We start from the raw sequence: 18940 nt of genomic DNA, 5'->3' as shown, positions 1-18940 counted from the left end.
TGGCTTTAAAAAGACCACTAACAACCCTGGACAAGAATATGAGAGTGACCTCCCTTTGATGTAGCCTTGCTTTTGGATACCATAATATATAATCATTGTCATTGTAATAGTGTAAGAATGGAACTCAATTTTGACATGCAGCAGTTCCTCACTGAAGTGAGAAATTTTACTTTAAAAAAAAAAAAAAAAACCCGGAATATTTGAAAGAAACAGGACAAAAAAAAAAAAAAAAGAACATTGTCTGCCAAGAGGTGCTGGACTGAAGGACCAAATTAAGGATTGTTTTTTACAATGTGATTTTATTTGTATTGAACTATGTAGCACAATATTACTTTCTGAGTATTTATTAGTTAATCTCATTTGAGTCGGTTCTATATTTAAAATACAATGGACACTTTTTCATAGTAATTTTAATAAGCTAGTATTTGTCTGTATTTTTGAGATGACGTGTTTTCATTGGTTGAGATTGTCCGTTTCGGCCGTTTTGGCCTCCGCCCTTCATCAGGTGTTTTGTATCGAACTGGGGAACCATTTGTTAGGAGTCTCGAACCAAACCATTTATTATTATGGGGGTACCGTGTTCAGACTCCAGCTAGGCTCTGGGACATGCTGATTCTCTGTTTTGAATGTTACTTTTCACTGCCTTCGTTCAGGATTGAACTCAGCACCTTTGGGTAACTAAACTTTGATACAACGACTAGGACCACTCGGCCATATGTCACTAGGACAATTCTTAGTTGGTTTTTGTTAATGTTAAACCTATGTTGTTATTCAAGGTTTTCTCTATCTATCAGAGGTGTCCAAATTGCATTCAGCTCTATGCTTGGTTTGCTCAGTAGGTTGTTATGTCTGAGCCTACCAAACTCCTCCGCCAATTTTGGGTCTAAACACTTGAAATTTTAGATGTAGGTCCTTGGAATGGATCAAACTTTTTAACTTGATTTGAGCCCAAAAATAAATGTTAAGGGGTCAAAATTGGGGTTAAAGTTTTAAAAAAATTGACCTCTCAGCCAATTTTTGGTCTAAACATTTGAAATTTTACATAAAGGGTATTCAGACATGCAACAAGCTTTTTAATTAGTTTTTAGGCAAAAATTTGGCTGCCAAGAGGTCAAAGTTAAAAGAGTTGATCTTTGCAGACTATCAAACTCCTCCATCAATTTTGGGTCACAACACTTGAAATTTTAGACATAATTTACCTGGACACGAGTCAAACTTTTTAATATATATATATATATATATATATATATATATATATATATATATATGCATATAAAGTTATGAACAGTACATAGGGCCCAAGCAAAGCCGGGCTGAACTGCTAGTACCCTGATATTCCAGAGGGTTACCATACAAGGATTAGATATAGCTCCTCAATAATAGTTGTCCATCGCCTAACAATGGCCATGACTAATCTATGACGTCAGCAGGTCACACAACTCCCACTTGCGTAGGCCATGCTTGAGTAGGTTAATGTGTGATTATCAAAACTGCTCAATAGTACACAGAGCCACATATTTAAAATAAAACTTTCAGCTGCACATTTGCAGACAGGTTCTGCAAGAACTTAAAAACGCATCCTAAATTTCAAAAAGACTTAAATAGTCTCCTATATATATAACATTTTGATTGCAGAAATTCCCCTCTGGACCAAATTACCGTAGGTTTAAACTAACAGATGCTATATACAATTTTTATGCCTAAACATCTTATGTAACTTTCACATGCTGTTACTGACCCATTTATTTGTTATAATAAAATCTTACATTACATCTTACGAGCGCCATCATCACGACTGACAACATATTAAGATGAAGTGGTTCGTATTTTTCTCTCTACCCCACAAGTACTCTCACCACTCCAGTGAAGACTGGGTAAAAATATACACTATATACATATATTGCCATGATATTCTTATTAACTGCATCAATCACTGATAGACATAACTACCTTTATACTTCTTTATTTGAAAATAATGATTTCTCCCTACTTACGTTCTGGGTATTCTAATTGGCTGAAAATGTAAAAATCTGTTATTCCGGATTACACATTCATACTAAAAATGAACTCTTTGCATCTTCACCAACATGACTACCTCTACATGAATCAACATTTTTCTGAATATTAAACCAAATAAAAATATTCTAGAACTCTCATAAATCATAACTTTTTGTAGTTACACCCTCCCATTTAGCTACACACAATATCATTGCGCATTATTTGAAAAAATATGCTTTCCTATCGTTGCATTTCCGAGAGGATAATGACAAATGTTTACATTACCATAACATTTACCTTTTCCTTACAAAAAAATATTCGCAATAAAGCTTTAGGAATAAGTTGCCGAATGTTCTTTCTTAAATGTTTTTAGCGATTGAAAATACTGTTTGTTCATTGGTTTTAGCGTTGTGGGCGTCCTAGATTATAAAAACGAGACAAGCTTTTTTTTTTATGTGTGTTTCCAGCGTTCTAAATCATTTAATGACAAAATGGACGAATCTTAAGATGGATTTCCTTTTTTTAATCTTTGCTTTTAGCGTCTAAAATTATGAGATGACTAAATGAACGAATCTTAGTAAACGAGACGAACTTCATTTTTTAATGTTTGTTTTTAGTGTCCAAAATTTTGAAATGAATAAATTAATGAATTTTAGTAAATGAGACAAAGTTTCTTTTTTTAAATGTTTGGTTTCAGCATCTTACATTATGACATGAAAATTTGAACGAATCTCTTCCCACTCACAAGATGGGGTGTCTATTCCGAGAGCCGCTCTTAATATGGGGATGGTGCGGGTGACAGGAGGTTTGGGGGGGGGGGAGGTCCATTCTGAAAGCCGTTCTTAATATGAAGAGGTTGGAGATGTCTTTTCCTAAAGCCATTCTTACCATGAGGAGCTTGGGGGTTGGGCGGCAGCAGCAGCAACAGCAACACTACTGTTTTTATGAGGGGGAGGGAGGTGATTGATTATAGAGCATTTTTTTTTGGTTGGGAAATTTTTTTTACATTAGATCCACTTACACTTTCCTTTAAAATGACGACTCTTATAAATTTTCTGCTATGCTGATTAAGAAAATCTCATTTATATTTACCGGATACAAGTAGTTGTTCTCCATATAAAGCCTGTATTATGCACTTTATATCACTGGCCACCAGATTAGTACGCATAGACAAGGATCAAATGTAATTATATCCAACCGAAACTGCCACCCCCTAACTTCTTTGTTGGCTCATAGTATTTGCAGAGACTATCAAGGTTTAAATTTGTGGCAAATATTTTGACAGTCACCCACACTACTAAAATGGGGTGTCTATTCTGAAAGCCGTTTTTAACATGGGAATGTTGCAGGTGACCATTCCAAAAACCTTTAACATGAGGAGGTTGGTTGTTGGGTAACAACAACTGTATGTTCAATTTTTCTACAAGAGAGGGGCCTGCTAGTCATATAAATAAAACTATCCCAAGAGAAAAATGTAACTGCTTGCTAACAAAATCAATTACGAGGCAGTTTAATTAAATATTTTACAGTGTTTTTTTATTTTTTACTTAAATTGACGACTTAAAAGTTTCTGTGTATGCTGAAAACAAATATCACAATTTGAGGCAGACAAGTAGTTTTTCTGGATATCAAGACCTTTATTATCCAATGTAATCCCTAACGTTTTTACTGGCGGCAATGTTTTTTCAACTGAATAAGTACTAATATGCATGCGCGTTACAAGCCCCCCCTCCCCATGTTAAGAATGGTGATGGCCACTGAAATTCAACTTGGAAACACATGTCGTAATATCTTGAAATTCAACTTGGAAACACATGTCGTAATATCTTGAAATTCAACTTGGAAACACATGTCGTAATATCTTGTCTTCCCCAAAATTTGAATGCGATATTCGTTTCTAGCAGACACAAAAACCTATTAAAGTTGTTAATTTAAAGGTGAGTATTGAGTTGCTGTTAAAATAAAAATTTACCTATTTTCTTTTATTGTATTATTTAGATGGGGTATCTCTTCCTAAGTATGGCTTTGCTGCAAATATCTTTATAAAAACATGGATGCCTATTCAAGTATGGTATCTGATAGCTGCATATCCCTCGATGTTATATATTACTCAACAGTAAAGTGCTTTTCAATCTAAGTGTAGATATGATCGACATGGTTTGGTGGTTGGTTGGGCTTCATGACTTGTCAACCTTAATCAAATTATTTTATGACTAAACAGCATGTATGTTTTGTACAGAAATGGTTTTGGATTATTTTACCAATTAGTAAATGATGTATTCTACTTGGATTTTTTTTCCATTCAGTATGTGTTTCGCGAAATAAAGATGCGAAACACTCAGCTGTTAAACATGTGAGACACTAAGCCATTAAACATCCAGTTTGGAAATTATACAGTAGAACCTCGGGATACGGTGACCCTAGGATACGTTTCTTTCTTTTTTTTTTTTTTTCCAAGCTGCAATGTGGAATACAATGTTTTTCTGGCCCCTGGTTATGGTATTTGCCCCGCCTTATGATGTTATTTATGTTATTTGATATATATATATATATATATAATATAAAGCTGAACGTCTGTGTGTGCGTCTGGTCACATATAGGCTCCTATATGGTTGACTATTATAGAAAACTGATCACATATAATGATAGATGTATCGAGACACAGGAATGGGTATGTTTGATCTGGCATAATGATAATTCATTAAAATTGTGGGGTCTGCGTATGCGCCTGGTCCACAAAGTATGGAAATAAAAAATTTAAATTAAAAAAAAAACGTTTACAAGTGTTTTTGATATAGATGTACATAATACTTTGATAAGTATGTTTTAACTTAAATAGGGATGGTATAATAAAATTGTGGGGTCTGCATTCGCGCCTGACCTCCATAGAATGGAAATAGGCACAAACTTCAATAAAGACTTTTCATATCTATCTGCGTAAGTATACCTTGATAATTATGTTTCAGTTTGAAGAAATATGGTATAATAAAATTATTGGGTGTTTGCTCGCGCCTGACCTCCATAGAATGGAGATATGTCACAAAGTTTAACAAGATTTTTTTAATATAGATTCACAGAATATTGTGATAAGTGTTTCAGTGTGAACAGGTATGGTATAATAAATTATAGGGTTTATCTATTTTATTTTTACTTTCATCATATTTTGCTTTGGTTTTGATACCCCCAAATTCGAAGCTATCTCTTTACAACCCTTCCTTTTCATAACCTATCATACTTTCATAAATCAGAGTCCGTTTTCTGTAGGCTGTTTTTGAACCCAGTCAACAACGGGTACTTTTGCTAATATATATATATATATATATATATGTGTGTGTGTGTGTATTATATACTGCACTGTATTTTGTTACTAATTTTTAATGCTGAATCCCAAGGTTCTAACCCTATTGAGTTCATTTGTTTAAAATAAAATTCAGATGATGAGGTCTCACGTCAGTTGGGTGGGGGTGCGATACGTGGAAAAGCCACAGAGAGGAAGACCCCAAAACGGTGCATAGTCTCTCCTTATGACCTGACATTATCAGGAAGTTGAAATGAAATACGCCACGAGTAGAAAACAGCCGATGGATATAATTATATGCAAACCTACAAGGTAAACTGTTTCTTTTAAAAAGAATATATTCTGTTGTCCGTTTGCTTCATAGCTGATATCTGTACTGTTCCGGTTGCAAATTTTATTCTACTTAAACCAACATGTTGAACACTGACAAGTACACATAACACATACATGTTACAATGGCGACCATGTTTTTTCCAACTGAAAAATTGGTATAACTTGTGTCAGAGCAATCAATGTTAGTTCGGAAGTCAAAATCCAGGATGTAAAACAGACGTTAAACCAGATATGATGAAGTATATGTGATCTCGATCTCTCCTCCTTCCAACCTATATATTAATACGATAGCGTGTATGTTACTTTGTGTGTGTCACTCTTACATCTTTTTTCTTTCGTGTGGCTGTCGTTTAATAATTGTTGTGTCATTCCATTTCTTGTTATAAATAATTTTGACAAGAATTCTTCATATGTTTTGGTTTCGTTTTCGATTATAGATGATGGCACTCAACTCATCTATTTTTTTAAATTTTTTAAATCACTGCTTTATATTGTTTTTTAACGGTCATGCTTACATTATTAAATAGAGAAAAATAAATAACACCTTTTTACTGTTCTACGCGCTACTGTATTAATATAATTAACCAAACTAGTCCATCACCTTGCAGATGCTAAACTTCTGACTGATCAACAACATTGATTTAGGAAAGCCCATTCCACAGCCGATATCCTAACTAATCTCTGAATGTATATACCATTCACTGGACAAAACAGGGGAGAGTAGAGCGGTAACTCTAAATATATTTACGGCTTTTGACAGGGTATGGCATGAAGGTCTTCTCAGGAAAATCAGATCATACGGTACCACTGGACAAATACTTAGCATAATTAAATCCTTCTTAGATAAGAGAAAAATCCAGGTTTTCCTTAACAGTCGTACATCCAAACAATAGGATATAAATGCGGGAGTGCCTTAGGGGTCTATCCTTGGACCTCTCTTGTTCCTAATATTCATAAATGACCTCCCTGACAAAATTGTCTGAGATGGGTATATATGCTGATGACACCACGCTCTATAACAAGCACGACAGGAAAACAAATGAACCAACGTCTAAGGAAATGGCAGAAACAGTAGAGGATGACCTTCAATCTGTAATGGAATGGAGACAAAAATGGATGGTCACATTCAATGCTGCAAAGACTAAACTTGTTTCCTTCAATAATTACAAGAAACCTTCTCTACCACCAATAGCAATGGCCAAAAATTCTTTATCTGAAAGTACTTCTTTTAAACTCCTCGGTCTAACGTTCACAGGAAACACGGGTTGTAACAATTACATTGAGAGCGTTCCCAGGACCGCTGCAAAGAAGGTAGGCTCTCTCTACCATGCTAGAAAGCTACTAATGCCCGAAAAGTATCCTGTACCTCTATAAAGCCACCATTCGCCCATGTATGGAGTAATGTTGTCATATTTGGTCTGGTGTATCTCGCTCTTAGACAAGATTCAAAAGAAAGTCACCAACCTGATAGGTCCTGAACTATCATCTAAGCTTCAGCCTCTGTCCCATCGACAAAATGTTGCATCCCTCTGCCTGTTCTACAGGTACTTTAATGGTGAATGCTCCGACAAACTGCAAACACTTGTACTCCCTTGACGTAAATACCCCGAGAAGCAGCTAAATCTCACCCTTTCACAGTAGAGATCCCTAGATGTAAGAGAGCCTTCTACTCCAGTAGTTTCTTACCCAGAACTGCTAGACTTTGGAATTCCCTTCCAGGTCCCTGCTTCCCCAACTATACTGACATGCAGAAGTTCAAGTGTAACGTGAACCAACACCTTGCTGCCCAACTCCCTATATAGTACCTCTGTAGCTTGTGTCCCTGGTAGTAACCCCCTGCATCAAAGTGGCAATGTGCCTTGTTTGGGGTGAAAATGTAATTAAAAAAAATTTTTTTTTTTTTTTTTTTTTTTTAAATATGTAGACTTGTACAGTTTTAACAAAATGGCTAGAATAATATGATGTCTTCATTCATGCTGAATGCCCACAGAATGTCCAGCAGCAATAAATTATATATGAAAGATGCTGCTGTGGAATTTCCAAAGGTCCCGCTAGCACCTCATTAATAAAAAAAGAACAAAAAAATTATTACAACACCTTTCTCAAGAATTTAATTTAAGGAAAAAATACTTTGTGCCAAAATTCTAGAGCATCGTAGGAATGGTGCTTGCTGTTCAATATGAATTGGCAGACAAGCAAGATTTTAGTATCTATTAGTCTGGCACCATGCAAGATATATATATATGTGTGTGTGTGTGTGGAGGAATAGTAATCTAAAATCAGAAGAAAAGAAATAAAAATCCGAGTTTATCCTGTCCAATTCCATCTAAAATACAAGTACAATTATTCTTTGAATAAAGAAAAAAAAAAACTTTCTTGAATTTTTTTATGCATTCATTATTTGTTTTTTTTTAATGCTTGGCGCCGTTGGGTACATTTCTTCAAGCAAATTGACTAACCCTCATTTTTTGTTTTTTTTAAAGGGCTGAAATTTACACTAATTTTCCACAAATTACAATAGTTGCAATTCATACCCTTTATTTACTGAAGTTGTAATAATCTTTGGAATCTAATGGAAACTTTAAAAAAGAAAATATTCTAAACTAGTAGGTTTCCCTGATGTTAGCCAGAAATGAGCGAGGACCTACAGTGTATTAATGTTCCTAGTCGGTTCAGAGGTTCCATAAATTAACTCCAACTACTAATTTTTGTAATCACACAAGCACTGTGCTCTAATACAATGAACAACCTGAATATCTTCACCATCCAAATATATTTTCTCCACGTCGGAGTTCTTATCCATCTATCATCTTACATTTCTTGCATACAAGCTGATTAGCATTTCTCAACATATACATATACATGATCATTTGCACATGCAAGATGCCACTGCATACGTGCTGGTTGCATCGTTACACAGACATCGATTATGAGATAGAAATGAAATTTGACATCATAATTCAAACAATATTAATGTAACTTGCCCTAATACTAAATTTATTGTTTTTGAATTTTCTTGTTGAGAAAGCCGGGGAGAGAGAAGGGGTGGCGGAGAGAAGGGGTGGCAGAGAGAGAGAGAGAGAGAGAGAGAGAGAGAGAGAAGGGGTGGCAGAGAGAGAGAGAGAGAGAGAGAGAGAAGGGGTGGCAGAGAGAGAGAGAGAGAGAGAAGGGGTGGCAGAGAGAGAGAGAGAGAGAGAGAGAAGGGGTGGCAGAGAGAGAGAGAGAGAGAGAGAGAGAGAGAGAAGGGGTGGCAGAGAGAGAGAGAGAGAGAGAGAAGGGGTGGCAGAGAGAGAGAGAGAGAGAGAGAAGGGGTGGCAGAGAGAGAGAGAGAGAGAGAGAGAGAGAGAAGGGGTGGCAGAGAGAGAGAGAAGGGGTGGCAGAGAGAGAGAGAAGGGGTGGCAGAGAGAGAGAGAAGGGGTGGCAGAGAGAGAGAGAAGGGGTGGCAGAGAGAGAGAGAGAGAGAAGGGGTGGCAGAGAGAGAGAGAGAGAGAGAGAAGGGGTGGCAGAGAGAGAGAGAGAGAGAGAGAGAGAGAAGGGGTGGCAGAGAGAGAGAGAGAGAAGGGGTGGCAGAGAGAGAGAGAGAAGGGGTGGCGGAGAGAGAGAGAGAGAGAGAGAAGGGGTGGCGGAGAGGGAGAGAAGGGGTGGCAAAGAGAGAGAGAGAGAGAAGGGGTGGCGAAGAGAGAGAGAGAGAGAAGGGGCGGCGAAGAGAGAGAGAGAGAGAAGGGGCGGCGAAGAGAGAGAGAGAGAGAAGGGGCGGCGAAGAGAGAGAGAGAGAGAAGGGGCGGCGAAGAGAGAGAGAGAGAGAAGGGGCGGCGAAGAGAGAGAGAGAGAGAAGGGGCGGCGAAGAGAGAGAGAGAGAGAAGGGGCGGCGAAGAGAGAGAGAGAGAGAAGGGGCGGCGAAGAGAGAGAGAGAGAGAAGGGGCGGCGAAGAGAGAGAGAGAGAGAAGGGGCGGCGAAGAGAGAGAGAGAGAGAAGGGGCGGCGAAGAGAGAGAGAGAGAGAAGGGGCGGCGAAGAGAGAGAGAGAGAGAAGGGGCGGCGAAGAGAGAGAGAGAGAGAAGGGGCGGCGAAGAGAGAGAGAGAGAGAAGGGGCGGCGAAGAGAGAGAGAGAGAGAAGAAGCGGCGAAGAGAGAGAGAGAGAGAGATAGAAGGGGCGACGAAGAGAGAGAGAGAGAGAGAGAGAAGGGGCGGCGAAGAGAGAGAGAGAGAGAGAGAGAAGGGGCGGCGAAGAGAGAGAGAGAGAGAGAGAGAAGGGGCGGCGAAGAGAGAGAGAGAGAGAGAGAGAAGGGGCGGCGAAGAGAGAGAGAGAGAGAGAGAGAGAGAGAAGGGGCGGCGAAGAGAGAGAGAGAGAGAGAGAGAGAAGGGGCGGCGAAGAGAGAGAGAAGGGGCGGCGAAGAGAGAGAGAGAGAGAGAGAAGGGGCGGCGAAGAGAGAGAGAGAGAGAGAGAAGGGGCGGCGAAGAGAGAGAGAGAGAGAGAGAAGGGGCGGCGAAGAGAGAGAGAGAGAGAAGGGGCGGCGAAGAGAGAGAGAGAGAGAAGGGGCGGCGAAGAGAGAGAGAGAGAGAAGGGGCGGCGAAGAGAGAGAGAGAGAGAAGGGGCGGCGAAGAGAGAGAGAGAAGGGGCGGCGAAGAGAGAGAGAGAAGGGGCGGCGAAGAGAGAGAGAGAAGGGGCGGCGAAGAGAGAGAGAGAGAGAGAGAGAAGGGGCGGCGAAGAGAGAGAGAGAGAGAGGGAAGGGGCGGCGAAGAGAGAGAGAGAGAGGGAGAAGGGGCAGCGAAGAGAGAGAGAGAGGGAGAGAAGGGGCGGCGAAGAGAGAGAGAGAGAGAAGGGGCGGCGAAGAGAGAGAGAGAGAGAGAGAAGGGGCGGCGAAGAGAGAGAGAGAGAGAGAGAGAAGGGGCGGCGAAGAGAGAGAGAGAGAGAAGGGGCGGCGAAGAGAGAGAGAGAGAGAGAGAGAAGGGGCGGCGAAGAGAGAGAGAGAGAGAGAGAAGGGGCGGCGAAGAGAGAGAGAGAGAAGGGGCGGCGAAGAGAGAGAGAGAGAAGGGGCGGCGAAGAGAGAGAGAGAGAGAGAGAGAAGGGGCGGCGAAGAGAGAGAGAGAGAGAGAAGGGGCGGCGAAGAGAGAGAGAGAGAGAGAAGGGGCGGCGGAGACACAGAGAGAGAGAGAGAAGGGGCGGCGGAGACACAGAGAGAGAGAGAGAAGGGGCGGCGAAGAGAGAGAGAGAGAGAGAGAAGGGGCGGCGAAGAGAGAGAGAGAGAGAGAAGGGGCGGCGAAGAGAGAGAGAGAGAGAGAGAGAGAGAAGGGGCGGCGAAGAGAGAGAGAGAGAGAGAAGGGGCGGCGAAGAGAGAGAGAGAGAGAGAAGGGGCGGCGAAGAGAGAGAGAGAGAGAGAAGGGGCGGCGAAGAGAGAGAGAGAGAGAAGGGGCGGCGAAGAGAGAGAGAGAGAGAAGGGGCGGCGAAGAGAGAGAGAGAGAGAAGGGGCGGCGAAGAGAGAGAGAGAGAGAAGGGGCGGCGAAGAGAGAGAGAGAGAGAAGGGGCGGCGAAGAGAGAGAGAGAGAGAGAGAGAAGGGGCGGCGAAGAGAGAGAGAGAGAGAGAAGGGGCGGCGAAGAGAGAGAGAGAGAGAGAAGGGGCGGCGGAGACACAGAGAGAGAGAGAGAAGGGGCGGCGGAGACACAGAGAGAGAGAGAGAAGGGGCGGCGAAGAGAGAGAGAGAGAGAGAGAAGGGGCGGCGAAGAGAGAGAGAGAGAGAGAGAAGGGGCGGCGAAGAGAGAGAGAGAGAGAGAGAGAGAGAGAAGGGGCGGCGAAGAGAGAGAGAGAGAGAGAAGGGGCGGCGAAGAGAGAGAGAGAGAGAGAAGGGGCGGCGAAGAGAGAGAGAGAGAGAAGGGGCGGCGAAGAGAGAGAGAGAGAGAAGGGGCGGCGAAGAGAGAGAGAGAGAGAGAAGGGGCGGCGAAGAGAGAGAGAGAGAGAGAAGGGGCGGCGAAGAGAGAGAGAGAGAGAGAAGGGGCGGCGGAGACACAGAGAGAGAGAGAGAAGGGGCGGCGAAGAGAGAGAGAGAAGGGGCGGCGAAGAGAGAGAGAGAGAAGGGGCGGCGAAGAGAGAGAGAGAGAAGGGGCGGCGAAGAGAGAGAGAGAGAGAGAAGGGGCGGCGGAGAGAGAGAGAGAGAGAGAGAAGGGGCGGCGGAGACACAGAGAGAGAGAAGGGGCGGCGGAGACACAGAGAGAGAGAAGGGGCGGCGGAGACACAGAGAGAGAGAAGGGGCGGCGGAGACACAGAGAGAGAGAAGGGGCGGCGGAGACACAGAGAGAGAGAAGGGGCGGCGGAGACACAGAGAGAGAGAAGGGGCGGCGGAGACACAGAGAGAGAGAAGGGGCGGCGGAGACACAGAGAGAGAGAAGGGGCGGCGGAGACACAGAGAGAGAGAAGGGGCGGCGGAGACACAGAGAGAGAGAAGGGGCGGCGGAGACACAGAGAGAGAGTAGGGGCGGCGGAGACAGAGAGAGAGAGTAGGGGCGGCGGAGACAGAGAGAGAGAGTAGGGGCGGCGGAGACAGAGAGAGAGAGTAGGGGCGGCGGAGACAGAGAGAGAGAGTAGGGGCGGCGGAGACAGAGAGAGAGAGAGTAGGGGCGGCGGAGACAGAGAGAGAGAGAGTAGGGGCGGCGGAGACAGAGATAGAGTAGGGGCGGCGGAGACAGAGATAGAGTAGGGGCGGCGGAGACAGAGATAGAGTAGGGGCGGCGGAGACAGAGATAGAGTAGGGGCGGTGGAGACAGATAGAGTAGGGGTCGCAGAGAGGGAGAGAGAGCGAGAGAGAAATAATAAAATAATAATGCTATTATACATTTTCTCTTCTGTTTATTTAACGTTGTAAACATCAAAGACTTACCTCAACATATGATTCTGGAATAAGGCCTTGTTTTCCTGACTGACTCCGGGCTTCCCACCATCCGTCACCAATGTCCTACAAATAGAACACCAAAACAATGTAAATATTAAAAATAAATAAAATAGAAAAAATTCTTTAGATCATTCAAAGCAAAAATCAAATTGCCACTTTAGTTCCATAAAGAAATATAAGAATGACAGAATGAGATTGACAAGACCTTAGAGGCTTGATGTTAACAACACTACAAGATGTATTATTGAATTATTCGAACTCTAGAATCTTTTTGAACAAAACCCTTTATTCAATCTACAGGGCTAGCATGTTCTCGTTCCACCAGCCATAACTAATTGGCAACTGTATTTTGAGTGTCACCCGCACTGAAAATTGAACGTTCAAACTTCTAAAAAAGTAACTTTACAACTGAATTTTACCAAGTCCTTTATCCACACTTGCGGACATTACTTGTGAATTACTTAGGATTTCTACCTAATCATGCCTAATGGAACAGATGCTGTTATATATTTTCTCTTCTGTTGATGACTTGTTATTGGTGCATCCAGTGTGACAGAACAGAGTACAGTATTTACAAGATGGAAAAAGAATTATATTCAGAAAAAAATTTGTGCAAATCCAGAATTCGACCTAATAAAAAAAAAAAATCTTTGATGTACGTATATGTCATTGAATGAAAATGACATTCCAAAAAAATTACATAGATTGACCAGGTATTTTATATATATATATATATAAAAATTTTTTTAATGACTTAGTGATTAATAGCAAATCGTAGCCATTCCAAGGCCAGTTTTGATCTATTTCTAAAGAGGTTGTAAAATGGGAGGGTTACCAGTGATGAATTTTAAATATGGCAGATAGAGAAACACCGTTCTCGCTTTCTCATGAAATGTTATTTTCATGTTTATGAAAAAAAAAAAGAAAAAAAAAAAAAAGAAAAATACTTGACCAATTTAGGTGATTTTTGGAATATAATATTTGCATTGGGTATGTACATATTTTTTATTTTTTAAGAGGTTGAATTCTAGACTTTCACCAGAAATTTGATTACAAATCAATCAGATTCAACTAATTTTATTTCAACGTTTGTGGATTGAAACTATTATTTAAAATCCCCCTATTCTTAATAAAAAATTTAAAAAAATAAAAACACGTTTTGCCTCGACATACATAATTGAATTGAGGATGTTCAATATTATTTACAAAACTAGCAAGAAAACCTGGCACTGCTTGGAATAAAATAAGGATCACTACTATGTGCTTTGTTCTCCCTATGCTCATTACTTTCATTGTTTTTACTGACCCCTAATATACTTTGAAGACAAAATTTTGGAAAACACTTTGAATGAGTTTAATTTTCGTTAAAATCAGATATATGCATTTCAAGTTTTAACAGAGTTCTGTTACGGCCACCGTGATATAAAAGGCCTGTTAACTGAAAAATACCTGGAGGCAATGTAGGTAAGATTTGTCGAACTGTTACTGTCGATACTATATGACTGCATTTTTTAAAAAGAGGCTAAAAACCTGTTAAAAAAGAAAAGAAAGGAACCCAATTCGATTAATAATGAAACTGAACTTTATTCAATATAAAATATAAACATTATCTATGTAAAAATTACGTAATTTTAAAGCAATATACAATCTAATACTGATAAAACTGGATTATGAATTTAGGGAACAAACACTTAAAGAGACAAAACACAAACAATTCTTGGCTTTCGGGACAAAATCAGTGTAGTAGGATCTGTTCTGATGCTACAATTCACCTTTTCTGTCCTCGGCTGGTGGAGGAGAAATCCTTCATAACTGGGAATTTTTATTTTTGTTCCTATTCAGAGTGCCCCTTATTGGGGTGCTGGACCCCCCCCCCACAAGATTATATGTTGAAATATTTAAATAACTTGCTTTTAATACCGAAATTACATTTAAAGTTTGGGTTTTCTGTTCTTCAATGTTCATTTTTTCTCCATGTTTTTCACCAAAATGTGTTGCGTATTTTCATCAGTTACATGGTTAGGAATCCTATACTCTGCCATAGTCTTCATTTTCATATAAGTGCAGAATACATGAATATGGAAATGACGTTCACATAACCACTAAAAGACAATCATACCATAATGTGAACATTGGTTAAAAACTAAGAAAATATAGTAAACATCTACGATATTAAATCAGGATGGTAGTGAATTTGGGAGGGGATATTATTAATATTATTTCACTCACAAGGAGTTGTCTCACAGGCAGTAACCTGTGGTATTTGCTGGAGACCGAGTGACAACAAGTCTCCCCAGATTTCCAATGTTCTCCACCTCTTGACCACTCGTGCAGATGATTGCACGTTATCACAATAGCTACTTACCATGAATTTCTCGTTGGCATCAGCCATTGGTGTTTCCTGGGGTTTGGGTGACAAAATGCCTCCCCAAGGTACCAGATTTGAACAACACACTTCCAGTGGAGACCTGGTTAGTACTCTCCCACCTCGGACTTTCCATCCTCCCTGACTCTTCACAACTAGTTGGTGTGGTGCCAGTCGATGTCATCTACAGTGTTATTTTAAACACTCCACAGCGAACATGAACCCTGCATAAATGGGTTTTAATTTAATGGTTGGTTCCTGAGGTTTTCTTCCACTTTCTTCATATATATTTTATACACTTTTTTTGTAAATCAAGCGTAATTAAATAAACCAATGAAAACCTTTTGCGTATGCGCTTTTTAGGGGACAACCATTAAATTAAACCCCATTTATACAGGGTCCACGTTCCCCGTGAAGTACCTTTTTTTTTATCAATGTTGCTGTTATAATAATAATAATGTGCTTGTGCAGTGACGCACCGTGCTATATTTTAGATAGGATTTTCAAGTTAAATTTTATGGTATCTTTTTTTTTGTTAAATTGTTAGGTGAAAGTGCAGAATAGTTAGAAAGCCCCCTCCTATTAAGAACGGCTTTCTAAATAACGTTATTTCAGCACAGTAAGTACACGGCACAAATACCAAATAATATTTATTTATAAGATAAACACAAGAAAATATGTTAACTAAAATTTAATGTACGCTTTATTTTTTAGTTCATATTAGAACTTTAATTAAAACTGATTAGTTAATAAATTTTTAAGATGAATTTGTGTTCGTATGTCCCGAGAGAGAATACAGAATTTCCTATTTCAGTCATGTAAATTATTTACAGATGTTATAAAATAAACAAACAAACGCTTTTAAGTTTTCAACATATTTCAAAGAAATAAATTATGCCCGGTGCTAAAATATAGAATTCATCGATCGTTTAGTTAAAAAAAAAATAAAAAAATAAAAAAAGTTGTGAAAAATGCTTCTAACTTTAAAATATTTGGAAATACTCAATGAAAAGTTTTATTTATTATTAAAAGAACAGACTGAAAAATATTCTCATATAAAAATTGTTTGTTTTGAAGTTTAAAAATAAATAAAATGAAATATTCGACTTCCTGCGATAAATAGAAATGTTCAAAAACAATCCACTTACTGTTATATTTTGTTAGATTAAAATTATCCCAATGTGCAATTATTATAATTATCCAAATGGAGAATTGTTTTTTCTCTTTAGGAGAATAAAAAACATGCACGTTTGAACTACTTTCATAAAATGACAACAGACACAATCTAAGGCAACGAAAAATATTTTTTATGGCCACGTGGTTAACACCGGAAACTTTAGGGACCTTTACCTACATGTTGATCTGGTAACGACGTCACGCTGTCATGTTCACTGGCCTACTCTATCGGTAGCCGTGGTTCTGTCCCCACTTGAGGCAAGGGCAGATAATCGGAACATAGAAAGTAACAAAGATTTGGGACCACCACCCAAAAGTTTTATACACATAATTTAAATTTTGTAAAAATAGGATATATATGAAGTTTTAAAGGGTTCTGCCCTCATTGGCCTTCTAGCGATTTCTACCCAATCATATCTGATGGAACAGATGCTGTTATATGCTTTCTCGTCTGTTGATGACTTGTTACCGGTGCATCCAGTGTGACAGAACAGTATATATATATATATATAAATTAGCTTTGTGTTAAATTTGCAAAACATAGGCTCAACCGTTTCAGAACCTATGCGGAAGGAACTCTCTCACACACAGTGACTTATATATATATATATATATATATATATATATATACACACACACACACACACACACACACACACACATTATACATATATACACACACACATTATACATATATCACACACACACACTCAATATCAGTGTGTTCCCTAAATAAAGGGTTAGAGAATCTACATAGAATCTAAAAGTGTATTATACAAAATTTACTGTACAAGACAATGGAAGTGTTTTCAAATCTCTACCACACCTAATTTTTAAAAAAACATCCCCCCCCCCTAAATTTAAGAATCTAAATGATATAATCTGCATGAGGATGACGGAAATGTTCCATTCAAAAGCGCTCGCTATTAAAAAACAAACGTATGGATCCAACTTATATAACTGTGATAAAAATATAAAAAGAAAAATTCGCAGATTGGAAAAGGTAAAGAAAATCAAACAAAAAAATTCTGTGCTTTTTAATATTTGCCTCAACGAGAAGATGCTGCCTAAAAATACCTGATATATATATATTAGATTAATAATTGAAGAACACATTAACTACATAAAATAGCCACTTAAATGTCTGGTTGGTTGTTTTTGTTTTACGGCATATCAACCCTTTTTAGGTCATTTAATGCCGAATCCAGTGATTTTGAAGAATTTTTTTTTTTAATAGAATATATTTGTTTTTGTTTTTTTAAGTCGGTTTCTATTTAACCCATAGTTGGAACCCTAACAGGTACTACCACTCCGGGTTAGAGTGGACCTGGGAGCAATGGCAAGCTGGGGCCATCGGATATAGTTTAAGGTCATATCCAGGACCATAAATGTTTGGTGGCCATGATATCGTAGAGCGATTTGGATGAAATAAGTGAGGTATTGAAAAGGTCCTCTACTATACTCGAAACTTTCCTTTCTGAAGAGAGAAATCAAGTATGGATCCCGCTTTGATGTGGTGTTAAAATGTTTTTATTCATATTGTATTTAGGCAGCATTCTTTCATTTAAGAAAACATTGTTAAAAATAAGGGAATCCATTGGCTTAATTATACCTTTTATTTAAAAGGTTTTCTAACGATCGTTTCTGTATTAAAGAAAAAAAATTAACGTATCACAAACGTTTCCGATTCTTCATCGAATCCTCAGGTGACAAAAAAAAAAAAAAAATGAACACAAGTTGGTCGGTTGTTTTACGGCATATCAACCCTTTTCAGGTTATTTAATGCCAAATCCAGTGATTTTAAAGAAAAAGTTTTTAATAGAATATATGTTGGGTTTTTTTTTTTCAAGTCAGTTTCTATTTAACCCATAGTTGGGACCCTAACTCTGGGTCAGAGTGGCAATGGCAATTAAAGGGTGGCTTCACACTCCCCCCAAAGCCCGCAAGCTGGGGCCTCACCATCGGATATAGTTTATGGTCATATCCAGGACCCACAAAAGTTTGAGAAAGAATTTCAGAAATGCAGCATCAACGTGAACATGAATTCAGAATCAAAAGAATGGACTTGCTTTACAAAGAATGGTAAATTCTAATAACCACTTTATAAAAAAAAAAAAAAAAAAATCCATATAATTTTACAGACTATTATCGTCTACAAATGAACACTAATATAAATTATATAACACTAAACAAAAAAGTCAAGTTGAGACATGTAAATAAAACAAAACGAAACGAAAATAAAAATCTACTAGAAAGTTGATAAAAAAAAGTAAAAATAAAAGTGGACGAATTCCACTGGATTTAAACATAAAGAAATCTTAAAGTTCGTGTGTGTATAACCGTGGCCTTCGTTATAAAGATGGCCGGCCAGCTGAAAAAATGACGTCATCGCCGAGGTCCCAACAAGCAAGATATGTGGAACTCTTAGACTGTTAATAATGAACAGTAATTTTTACAGACAGCGTTACAAAACTTCAAAATTGGATTAAAATAAAGAAATAAAGAAAGAACACGATTTATACTGAAACTCATCTAATATTAATAATAAAAAAATAAAAAAAACACAAGTTATTTGTTTAAGTATATTATAAGCAATTGAATATTTCGTTGTATTATAGATTTTAAAGATTAGAATGCGTTCTTTAATTACTTATAAATTACATTTTAAAAAAGTGAAGGAACACGATTTGATTTGAAATAAACTTGAAGTTTATTTAATATAATTAAATGAAAATTATGCATGTAAGATTATGAATATTTGAAGCAGAACACAAGCAAAACATTTGATATGAGTTAAGACAATAAACAAATATTAAAATTAAACTTTTTTTTAAAGCAAAATGAATATTTTTTTAAAATCAAAATGAATATTTTTTAAATCAAAATG

At 38.7% G+C, this 18940-nt stretch overlaps 1 protein-coding gene across 4 annotated transcripts in view; it reads right to left on the bottom strand.

Moving 5' to 3' along the window:
- Nucleotides 1-18940, bottom strand: part of LOC145293228 (sorting nexin-33-like) — a 274899-nt gene that overhangs the window by 55644 nt on the left and 200315 nt on the right. For all 4 annotated transcript variants that reach the window (XM_080139778.1, XM_080139774.1, XM_080139777.1 and 1 more), the window contains one exon: nt 12501-12575. In XM_080139778.1, coding sequence (XP_079995904.1) covers nt 12501-12575 — 75 coding nt within the window. The remainder of the gene's footprint in view (nt 1-12500; nt 12576-18940) is intronic.

This window comes from Euprymna scolopes, chromosome 14, assembly GCF_053919585.1.
Source record: "Euprymna scolopes isolate OS-2025 chromosome 14, ASM5391958v1, whole genome shotgun sequence".
Taxonomy (NCBI): domain Eukaryota; kingdom Metazoa; phylum Mollusca; class Cephalopoda; order Sepiida; family Sepiolidae; genus Euprymna; species Euprymna scolopes.
Note: the sequence above shows the minus strand (reverse complement) of the source record. Positions and strands in the feature narration are given on the sequence as shown.